This window comes from Lonchura striata, chromosome 6, assembly GCF_046129695.1.
Source record: "Lonchura striata isolate bLonStr1 chromosome 6, bLonStr1.mat, whole genome shotgun sequence".
Classification (NCBI taxonomy): domain Eukaryota; kingdom Metazoa; phylum Chordata; class Aves; order Passeriformes; family Estrildidae; genus Lonchura; species Lonchura striata.
The window spans coordinates 44479478-44491289 of NC_134608.1; the positions used below are offsets into that span (position 1 = coordinate 44479478).

Below are 11812 nucleotides of genomic sequence, written 5' to 3' on the forward strand. Positions count from 1 at the left end.
TGTGTTCATGAAGGCCATGAGCCAGCACAGTGCCATGATTAAGGTCTTAATGTCCTTGTGAGAGACTGACCTTAAAAAGTCAGGTTGGAAATAAAAGAGCTGGTGGTGTGAGGTGGATCTGAAAGGAAAGGCAAGAGAAGCAGGTGTTCAGCTGGGTGTGGCAATGGCAATGTGGCAGGCCCACATCCCAAAACTTCTACTAGGATCTTGTGCTTCCCTGGGGATTGCAGTTCTTCTCTTGCATCAACCTGAATTGCATGAAGCAGAGTACCCTATGGAAAAAGTAGAGGGATTTTGAAGGTGGTTGGATGCATTTGTACCAGGCAGTGACAGTAGCTCCAGTTGATTGCCTGGTCAGGCACTGCCCTTTTAAGCTCCAAGCTTATTCCCATGACTGGAAATCTGACACCTCTGTCCCTTCCCAAGGAATTGCCAGGTTCTGAGGGAGCATAAGGCAACATAAATGCCTTCCATGGCTGGAGCTTAGACATGTGCCATTGGTCCTTCAGTGTACCCAAGGTTCCTCAGGAATCTGGAGGAGTGCTACTGTGGGTTTTGTAGTGCAGCTGCAAGGCTTTTCACAGGTGGAATGAATGAAAGGAAGGAAAGTATTCAGAAAAGGATATTTTTCTTTCTTCTGAAGCTTTTTCTTTTAATGGAAGTAGTCAGCAATTGGAAATAAAAGCTTTTTTTTCTTTTCTGTTTTCCATTGAAATTTAATGGGGGCTTTATGACAAGAAAAAGGGAAGAAGCATCTGTGAGATGATGTGAACGAAGACCTCTCTGCTATGAAGACAGGTTGAGTTGAGAGCAGCCTGAAGCAGAGAAAGCTCTGAGGAGACCTCAGTGTGGTCTTCCAGTACTTTAAAGAGGGCTCTTAAAAACAAAGGCAAATTACTTTTCACACAGGCAGATAGTGACAGGACAAGAGGCTACAGTTTTAAAATTAAAGAGGGTAGGATTAGACTACATGTAAGGAAGAAATCCTTTACTGTGAGGGTGGTGAGGCACTGGTACAGGTTGTCCAGAGAAACTGTGGATGCCCCATCCCTGGAAATGTTCAAAGTTCATGCTGGATGGGATTATGAGCAGTCTAGTGTAGTGAAAAGTGTCCCTGTGCTTGACGAGGATGTTGGAACTAGATGACCTGTAAGGTCCCTTTCAACCAAACTGTTCTATGATTCTCTGGTTCTATGATTTTGACTGAGTAGTTCTCTTTGATGGATGCAGGTACTCGGCTCATCCATCAAGTTGGAGATGTCCTCTCTGTGCCAGCACACGCAGAGGAAGTGATTGCCTGGGGTGTCTGCTCAGATGGCTGATTATTTGCAGCAGCAAACCATGGAGAAATTGTGTTTGCCACCAGCAGGACCCAGCTAACCTTGCACGTGTTTTCCTCCCTGCAGATGTGCCGGCGTGTGTACAAAGGGATCCCGCTTCAGGTGCGAGGCCAGGTCTGGTCACTTCTGCTGGATGTCGAGAAGATGAAGAAGGAGAATGAAGGAAAATATGAGGTAGGGGCTCCACCTGGCAAAGACAGCAGGAGAAGGATGATAGGGAGATTGGTTGATGAGGACTGAAAATGCAAAGGGTATCAAGTCTTTGTCCATGGGTTTATATTAAGCTGGGGTCTTTTAGCATGTTAATTGGCTGCTTTCTATAATATCCTGCTTCCATTTATTCTGCTGGAAGTTGGGAGCAAAGCTGCTGTCAGTGTTACTGCATCTTTAGAGAAAGATGCAGGAAGAGTGAGGGAAAGCTTTCCATAGGCAGGGTGTTTAAGCCCTTGGTGGATAATTAACTTATTTTCCAAGCCTGTGTTAGGATTTATTTTGCATCATGTACCAGGGTGAGGATCAAGGTGTTGTGGAGACAATTATTTTTCAGAGGCAGGAGGCCGAGTACTGCTTCCAACAGGTGTTTCTAAAAATCCCTGCCTACTAAGCAGGATGATGCTAAGACTCATTATAGTTAGTCAAGCATGGATGCTACTGGCAAGTTGCCACAGGGCTGGAGGAAGGCAGGCTGGGCTCACCACAGTAAGCACAGATAAGGAAGCTCTCCCAGTATGCAGATTAAAATTGTGCTCCCTCCCTCAAAGCTATGCTGCACAGGCAGGGAAGCAATCCAAACAAATGAAAGTCACAAGGAGTTTATCTGTGCTCCAGAGGGGTCTGCAATAAACAGGAGCTTCAGGGCTAATAGGCTTTGCTGGATGCAAACCCCCTACAAGATCATCGTAATCTACCTCTTCTTTGGTGCTGCCTGCCACCAGTAATTAGCTCTCCCCTAATTTCCTCCAGGAGAGGCTCAGTGCAGGTCCTGGATGAGGGGTTTTGCTTTCAAGAAGGAACTAAGCCTCAGACTTGTGTCCTGAAGGAACTGGTTCCAAGGCCACCCCATTTCTCCCTGGGGCATAATCTATGGTACAAAAGCCTGAAGGCTACCATGGGACATTCCATGCTTGCTTTTCATGTAGGTATGATGCTCTGCCTCCCCAGGGTTTATTAGCTGCATCCAGAGGGCTTGAAGGGAGCTTGAAAAGGCAGCAGGAGAAACATATTGGCCATGAGGCAGAGCAGAAGCATCCTGGCTTTTACTCACTGCTTTGTCTTTGGGATAGGACTTCCAGCTCTCCAGCTTCTGCTCTGCCACCAGCTTGCAGTACTCACAGTGCTAATGAGCTTGACAGAGCATCTGTGGAGCTCCAGGTTATTTTCATTAGGGAAAAAGAGAATAACCCATCCTGTGTTTCTTTTTTTATTGCCTGCACAATTAGTAAAGCCTGCTGGGTGCATGGAGGTGACAAAGTCCTCTGTGACCTACCTGCTATTCATGTGCAATGATTTAAAAATACCTAAAGGAGGGTATTTACAGTCTTTGGGAGATTTCTGTGTTGTTCTGACAGGGAAAACAAGAGAGCCTTTAACAGGAGAATTTGAACTGAAGTGACCCAGTGTACATGAATAGTCATATTCTCTCAGGTAGTCTGTCTGCTTTGTAGAGGGCAAGGAGCCATAGGATACAGAGACCACAGTATTTGCAGCAGAGAAATTATGTTGTTCATCAGATCCTCATGCCATCACCACTTTTATCCTCACTTGTTCTGTGTAGGCAATAATTCAAAATAGCCCCTATATACTATTGCTCCTCCATATAGCTGCTTTCAAGGTTGGAGTTAATATTCCCAAGACGCTGTGATCGTCCTAAGTGTTGGCTGTGCTAGACACATGTGGGTTCTAATGACCTTCTGATGTTCCCCAGAGCTGATGTGGCCACCTTGGGAGGTCAACAGCAGCCTGGAGGTGCCTGGTATCAGGCTGATAAGCATTCATAGGATGGCAGCTGCTGGAGCAGATGATAAGTATCTGTGCAGATGTTCTATTTTCTGTCTTCTTTGTGAGCCAGGAGGGGTCCTGACCCTAGGCTCAAGGCAAATTGAGCCTGCTGTTCATTTCTGCTGCCTCCAACCTGCTGGTGAATCTCAGTGTGCCTGAAGACAGTCACAAAATGTATTTTCTTCATGCAGTTAACTCTGGAGACATTAGAGGAGGGTATGATCACTGGTGGCATCTAAAGGCTGTGAAATGAGATGCTTAGCTATAGCATAGTGGTCCTTGCCTGCAGTACAGAGCTGAACATGGTTGCAGATGGGACTGCTGTGAGATTTGTCTATGGAGCATCTTCATCTTGGGGCTCTGAGGGCACAATTGGTTGAGATGGTCTTAAACTTTCATTTGAATTTCCATTTTTTTGCAGTGGACTTCAGTCCTTTTTCTGTGTGATGCTGCCTTAAATGATTAGCTAGCCTGAGGGGAACATGGGGATTCTTGGCTTTAAGTTTAGCTTCTGTTCTGGACTCTGCCAGTTTCTTAAAATTTGTACCAGTCCAAGGGAATATTCCAGGACTGCTTTTCTGGTGGAAACTGCCTTCTTCAGGGAAAGTAGTAGTTGGAGATAACAGAGTCTGTCATAACAGTTTGGATTTTATTATGATTGAGCCTCTGAAAAGCCGAGAGTGCTGCATACATTTGTGTATTGGTTCCTTAAGGATCAGCAGATCCTTAAGGCAGCCAGCCAGGCAGAGAAATCAAAATAAATGAGAGAGGAATTGAATTATAAAGGTTTTAGATTCTGAAAACTCAGTATCTGCATTGGAAGATGGGTGAAGGCTGGGTTGGCAGCTGCTGCTGTCTTAGGATGTGAGTGTGGGGTCATCTCCTTCTCCCTGGGCCAGTGGCACAGACAAGGGGTCAGGGGCTCATCTCCAGGCTGCAGTTCACTGCTTACTGGAGGACATCAATGTCCCCTGCTCTGGATAGCTCTGTGCTGCTCTCAAACTGCTACTCCTGCTGCAGGAATCCTGCCTTCTCCCTGTGTGGAGAGAGGTACAGGCTGAGATGGTGTCTGATTCCTGCCTCTTGTCTGCCCCTCTCCCTTCCAGCAAATGAAAGAACAAGCAAAGAGCTTTTCATCAGAAATCAAGCAGATAGATTTGGATGTTAACCGCACTTTCCGAAACCACATCATGTTTCGGGATCGCTATGGAGTGAAGTGAGTATCAAAGGCTTCTGTGGCTTATATGGGCAGTCCTGCCAGTGCATTTGTGAGGGATGAGCTGGATCAGCAGCCAGAAGTCCCCTGGCTCAGAGAAAAGCCATCTTTGTCTTCTCCTCAAACCATCACCACACAGTGTGACCCACAGGTGCTGGGCTGCTGATTCTTTCTTCAGAGAGGTCCACACTGGAGCAGGTTCAGCCCCAGTTCTTGAGCCAAGCAACAGCCTGTTGCAGTGCCTTGTCCCCTAAGGCTCACAGTTGCAGAAGACTTGGTTTGGGATGGCTGGGATGATGGAGTGAGCCCATCAGGATCTGGGAGGGATGGGGTCTTCATGACAGATGGGGTTGGAAAGGTTTGATGAAATGACTTTGTCACTGGGGTAAGTCACACCTGGCTGCCCTACACAGTCTCCAAGGAACGAGCTTTCCAGTTCTGTGAGCCCTGTCCTGTGCAAAAACATTATGTACTAGCTAGATGGGTGTTTTCAGAATCTTTGCTCTCTATGTGTATGCACTGATGTGTTCATGAAGCTGGAGACCTCATGCTCAGGTGTTTTAATATCCTTTTGTCTCCCCAGGCAACAGGCACTCTTCCACGTCCTGTCAGCATACTCGGTTTATAACACTGTAAGTAGTAAGTCCAGTTAACATGAAGAGCATTGTGCTTTATATATTTATATATACTTAAAAGAAAAGCTTTGTAAGTGTGTATATTTGTGTAGACATACGTATTTTCATGTATGTGTATATATGTAGTAAACGCATACTTATTTAGCCAGTGGTAATTCCAATTTTACATCCTAATAGTGGGTTGTACAGAGAGCTGCAAGACTCTCAGGCAGCACAAGAATCTTTCCACAGTTGTTTCATTCCCTTGTTTATTTTGTCACCTGGTAAATGACATCTGGCAGATTTAGTTTGGGCGAGTGTCAGCAAAGAACAAGGGATTGCCCTTTGGCTTTTCAGCAACACTAGTTTTCTGGCAGTCTGTCATGTTTCTGACTTCTTGTCTTACACTAAATGGTATCCTTGTTGAAAACACGTATTTACTACAGCAAACCAGTAATTTTTAGCTGAAGGATACAGGCAGAATAAGCTGAACTTAGCAGCTGAACCTACTGTCTCCACCTCTAGGAGGGGACAGTTAGAATATGTTCAGGGGGTTAGTTAAGGAGCCTCCCTCCTTAAAAATGCCAGATAAATGTTTACCAGATTTATTTACTGTTTAATTATTTCAGTGCTCATATGGCTGAAGGAATCCAAAACAGCATTGGAGCCACATGCTGTTTGTCATCCCAAAGATAGATTTGCCGTAACAAAGACATTTTTTACACTGGCGAGGCATGGAAATAATTGCTCAGAGAAGTTGTGAATGCCCTCTCCTGGAAGTATTCAAAGTCTGTTTGGATGGGGCTTTGAGCAACCTGGTCTGGTGGAAGCTATCCCTGCCCGTGGCAGGAGGGTTGGGCGAGATAATCTTCAAGGGTCCTTTTCCAACCCAAACTACTCCATGAGTCAGTGATGTGGTAGATGCTGTAGGCATATGGGAGCTGTGAATTTGGACATAAATGGTAAAGACTTTGAATTGGGATAGACCTTGGAAGAGGAGAGGGAAGTACAGGCAGCTTTAGCATTATGGTAGGCTCTGCCAGCATGGCAGCACATGTGCCCCTCTTGACTGTTGCAGGAAGTGAGCTACTGCCAAGGGATGAGCCAGATTGCAGCCATCCTCCTGATGTACTTGAATGAAGAGGATGCGTTCTGGGCACTGGCACAGCTGCTCACCAACCAGTGCCACGCCATGCACGGTAAGGCTGGGCTGGGGGCTGGGGGTGTCTGCCAGAGGAAGATTCTTCAGGTTGGTCAGTAGAACTTTGTTTCTTGTCACATATTTGTTTAATTAAAGTGCATGAGGCTTAACTACTTGCGCTGCCCGACTGGGGAACTGAACTTCACTCTTGGAGGCAGACAAGCTCTTATCAAAAAAAAAGAGTTTTATCCACCTGAGCTTTAGTGCTCAGGTAATTAACATTTTCACAGAAGTGCTGTACTCCCTTCAGGGTTCCTTGCCCTTGGCAATCAATTAACTCAAGGTTATGAGTTTATAAGAAGTCTCACAGAAGTACATCCTAGAGTATCCACACTAAATGTAGATGTAATTCCACTAAATGTGTGATGCATTGTTTTACTTCAAACACATTAGAGATCCTTTCATCTTACTTGTGGTTAGCAGTAATCTATGCACAGAGAGTTATTTCATGGGCAGAGAGCTAAACCTTATGGCTTGATAACTTTGGGCAGTCTTAAATATGTGTCCCACTAGATTACAGGGCACTGAACAAGCTTGTGGTGTTCAAACATCTTCAGCTTTTCTCTGAGCCTTGGTAAGCAGTGAGGTGTGTTTGGAGAGCTCTTGGCCAAGCCAAGTTGCAGGCAGGCAGTGGGAGCTGGGTGAGAAGGACCAGCTGGGCTGGTCTGAGAGTCCTGTTGCCCACATGGGGTGAGGGGTGACTCTGGAAAGGGGGGTGAAGAGGAGGTAGCAGGGGCACCCTGTTGTTCAGCCAACTTCAACAGATGATGCAAGAGATGAGAGATGAGTTTATAGATAGTCAGACTATCCCTGTCACTGCTGCAGAGCTTACCTGATTTCTTTTTATTTCTCTTGTCTTTTCTTTATAAGGTTTTTTCATTCCTGGGTTCCCGAAGCTGCAGAGATTTCAAGCCCACCACGAGCAAATTTTAAACAAACTGTTCCCCAAACTGAAGAAGCACATGGTATTTCTACAGTCGGTCTTCCTATAATAATGCTACATTTTAATGATAAAACAGTTCATATAGTGTTCTACCAAATAAATGCACAGCTGAACGTATTTCTAACCATATAGGACTGCTTCAGCTGCAGAGGCAGGCATTTATTAAATGGGTTGCCCAAATCTTGCTGAGGTGAATGGTAATCATTTCCTTGCTGATCATTAGTGGAGGGACTGCTAAAATGTAAAGGCTTCCCAGGAGAGCCAGGAAGACTTACAGAGCCTGCAGCAGGAGGAGCAGCATTGTGACTGGACTGTTTGCTTAAACCAGCTGCAAGGTCCAAAGGCTGATGCTGGTCTGTCTGGAGTCTCATTCCAGTCATTAGCTCCAAGTGCTTTGCTGTTGTTTTAAGTCAGGAGGCACATAAGATTTGCTGGGTGTTTTGTTGCTTGGGCATGTCCAGTTGCTTTTCTCTCTAGCAGATGGCCCATTTGGTGGCTGCGGGAGCATCTGCAGGGCACACCAACTCCAGTCTTGTGTCTAGGCCACTGTTTTGCAGCACCTGCTCTCTCCCTTTTTTCTTTGGCCTTGCCCCCCTTTGCATTTGGTGTAGACAGCTGGTGTTCACTGAGCAGACTCCTGAAGTTTTTTCTTATCCTCCCAAGAGGCTTGGTGGCCCCCATCTCCAGTAAAAGGTGCTTGTATTGCCATCTGCAACAGCTCTTGCTTCATGCTGCAAATGGCTGTAAAAGTGAAACAGCCATGTTAGGTTTTCACTTAATTATAGTCATGTGCAGGGAAGGGGATGGGAATAACTCAGAAAGCTGCTCCTTCTTCCTGCTCCTGAAGGCTCTCCAGGCTTGCAAGTGCCCAGTATCAGCCAGAAGCAAAGGCTGGAGCTGGCCATTCATCCCATGGGCTTATTTCTCTTCCCATCCCCACTACTTTGTTGGCTTTGCAGCAGAGGTCATGTCAGCTCTGCACACATCCCAGCACTGGGCACCAGATGGAGAAGTGTTAGACTGAAGTGGTGATGGTGAGGTTTTTAAGAGTTTTCCTTAGCCCATCAGGCTGTCCTGCTTCTGCCGCAGCCACATCATGTAAATGAGGTGGTGCTTCCAAAGCTGCCTTGACTGTGCTCCGAGAGGCTCACATGGGAATTGCTATGGAAACAAAAATGGTAGTCTGCAAGGAGTGAGTGGTTTGAGCTCCTGGAAGGTTTCTATAAATCCCTGGAGTAGGTATTGGGCCAGAAAAGCCTCTCCCAGAAATCCCTTTCCAATACTATGGCTGAAATCTGGCCACATTGAGGACCAGGTTCAATGGATGTCTTAGGCAAAGAACCAAGGCAGGGCTTCAACACTGGTGTGCAAAGCAGGGGTTTGCTGGGAGATGGGAGATGAACCACAGCCACATCCTGCACCCAGATCCCTGAAAAAGTAAACCAACCAAATAACCTCCCCCAAGGCCTTATGAGCTGCTTGAACCTGCAGTAACCAGCCTGGTGAAATGCCTGTCTCTCTTTGCTGTCTTCCCCCAGGACAAGGAGCAGATGACCACCGGGATTTACACAACCAAGTGGTTCCTGCAGTGTTTCATTGACCGGGTGAGGATGCTCTGGGGTTTTTTGCTGCTCTCCTATTTGCATGCATGGTTAATCTGCCTGTGTTTTATCATACTTTGAAGAAGATGTTAATATTTTATAAGGTGGGATATTATGCACACTCTCATAAACAAAAAAAAAAAAAGGGGAGAAGATAAAAATAACTGCATGTCACTGATGACAAGCCAGTTCCTGCTGCCTCATCACAAACTGTCGTGGGGAGATGGCTCAGCATCAGTAGTATAAACTTCAGAGTCAGGAGAGATCTTTCTCTTGCCCACTGGCACTGCTGCAAAGGCAATTAACCTCACTTTGGCTCTGGAGACAACTTAGAAAGAAGAAGAGCTAGGGGCACAAACCTCAACAAATAGCAGTGCAGCAGCTGCAGGCAAAGGAGCGGATTGGGACTAGAAACATGTGGAAGTGTGAGAATACTACCCTGATCTGTCCAGAGCTTATTTGCTAGTCCTGAGCCAAGACTACTTCATTTTTAGGGTCAGCATTGTGCTTACTGGACTTGAATGCAATGTCCAGACTTGCTAATATTTAGAACATCTGTGTGCTCCAGTCTCATCTGTGTGCCCTGTCTTCTATAAAACAGTGGATGGCCCCTTCCCATTGAGAGGAAACTCACTGCTTTTGCCACTAAAAACTGTATAAAACGCAAAATCCCTTAATTGCAGTAGTGTGTGGTAAAAGAGCTGCAGTGGTCAGTTGTGCCAAACTCTGGAGAGTCAGTGCAGTATCCTAAATTTGAACCTAAACATCTCAGTAGGATTAATATTAATTTCTGTGTTGGTGAGGTGCCTTAGATCTTTGCTGGGACGTATGGGCTGCTCCATCACTTTAGGTATCAGTTCAATCCTGTTTGTCAGATTGGGTTGGGGTGCAAATGAAAACCTTTTGCAGAGGTGTTTTTAGCAGGCAGAAATAAGCCTGTATATAAGAAAAAACCTCTTCTTTGGACACCATATGAATTATGTTTTTTAATGCTTAGTGATGCGTCATTGGGCTTTCAGACCTATCCCATAAATAGCCCTTCTGGGAAATCTAGATGGATACAGGAGTTTGTGCTCACAAGGCTGAAAGATGATGGCTCTCTCTCCAGGGTAAGGGAATCCACATGCTAGCATGTGAGGGAAGTTTTTCTTTTTTCTGCATTCATGGATGGATTTTAAATATTTCCCCGGCCACCCAAGTTCATTAGCTTTAAGGCAAAGCCATAGATGATAAAAGACATTTCTGTGTTTTAGATGAATTCTTGCAAAGCCTGTTGTGTGATTTAATGCAAGGTGATGCAGTGATGGCAGCAGCCTCTGTTGCATCATCCCCTTTGTGATTTGTCTGTGTGTTTGAAACAGACTCCATTCACACTGACCTTGCGGCTGTGGGATATCTACATCCTGGAAGGGGAGCGGGTGCTGACAGCCATGGCTTACACCATCCTCAAACTGCACAAAAGTAAGGTCCCACCTGACTGCATCACCTATGGCTCTGGTGGCACCATGCTGGGCCACCCTTGTCATGCTGGCCTGAAAAGCCATGCTGGCCACTTCCAGCCTCTTGGTGCCCTGCGCTGGCCACAAAAGGCACAGTCCAGGGCAGGAAATGAGATGCCACAAGGGTTGAACTTGCTATGTGCTTGGCACACAGAAACCACACCTGAAATGCTCCCAGCTGCCTCTTCCTTTGTACTATGCCCCACAGATTGCCTTTAGGGGCAATACAGACAGCAGCCCATCTGTCTGCAGAACTTTATGTGGTGGCTCAACTGAAAAGTCTGTAGAGGAACAAGTAAATCCACTAATACACTTCTAAAATGATCAAAACCTGGTTGTCTTGCATAACACTAAGGCAGTGATGTTTCTGCCTCAAGATCTTTGTAACTCTGAACCGCTTTACTCCCATAAATTTATAACCTTGCTGTGTCCATCTCTTGGCCTTCATCTGGGCAGGAGTGTGTGATGAGAACCTTTGGGCAGCAAAATTTATGGGACTGCATGTGTTGGCTTCTGCAAACAGCCACCCTGCTCTTCCTTCAGTTAAATGAAGAACAGGCTCTCCAGAAATAAATCTTGAAATATTCTATTTGTTTGCAGAAAATGAGAAACTGGCAGGCAGATGTTTCAGTTTGGCTGTGAAATCTTACCTCCCTGAGGAATGTGTAGTGCGGGTTGACATCTCTTTCTACAATCTATTTCTGCCTGTATCGCACCCCTGTCTATCACCTCTTTAAGGGCCAGCACCTCTTCCTGCATCCCTCTGCCTGCTGGTGCAGGTTGGCATCCCTGGCTGGTGGTGGCAGCTGCCAGCAGTGGCTGTTCAGCATGATGCTTAGGGCCTGTCTCATGGAGCTTTTCCTCCTCCTAGAGGCAATGGGGAGAACTTCCAGAAATGGCCTAAACCCTGCATCCTCATCAGCATAGCTCCCAACCTGCCATGGTCCTGCCACTGAGAAGCAACTGCTCAGGTGGCATGGGTATATATATGCATGTTGATGACCCTGAGCAATAGTGGGAAGGTGGGAGAGAGGCAAAAGCATTCAGATGTCCCACTGTGGAGTGGGAGCAGCAACAGAATCCCAGATAAAACCAAAGTGTGGTGTAACCCATGCTTGTGCTACCCTGAAATTTGTCTGTGCCACTGCCATTACTCCTTTCTCCCATACCCCAGAGCGCTTGCTGAAGATGACACTGGAAGATTTACGTGAATTTCTGCAGGAGAAAATTGCTGCTTCCCTGCAGTACGAGGACGATGCTGTCATTGAGCAGCTGCAGGTGTCAATGACTGAACTGCGCAAGATGAAATTTGACCTGCCCCCACCAGGTGGGTAGAGGGGAAAGTGGGCAGCCCAGCAGGGACCAGAGCATCCCGCTGGCATGGTTGCGATCCAGGGCAG

The 11812-nt window shown here is 46.3% G+C and overlaps 1 protein-coding gene across 3 annotated transcripts in view; it reads left to right on the forward strand.

The window, feature by feature from the left end:
• LOC110484447 (USP6 N-terminal-like protein) overlaps positions 1–11812 on the forward strand; it is a 75495-nt gene that overhangs the window by 59146 nt on the left and 4537 nt on the right. For all 3 annotated transcript variants that reach the window (XM_021555065.3, XM_021555067.3, XM_021555066.3), the window contains 8 exons: positions 1407–1514; positions 4445–4554; positions 5138–5186; positions 6247–6367; positions 7240–7334; positions 8851–8916; positions 10275–10374; positions 11587–11739. In XM_021555065.3, coding sequence (XP_021410740.2) covers positions 1407–1514; positions 4445–4554; positions 5138–5186; positions 6247–6367; positions 7240–7334; positions 8851–8916; positions 10275–10374; positions 11587–11739 — 802 coding nt within the window. The remainder of the gene's footprint in view (positions 1–1406; positions 1515–4444; positions 4555–5137; positions 5187–6246; positions 6368–7239; positions 7335–8850; positions 8917–10274; positions 10375–11586; positions 11740–11812) is intronic.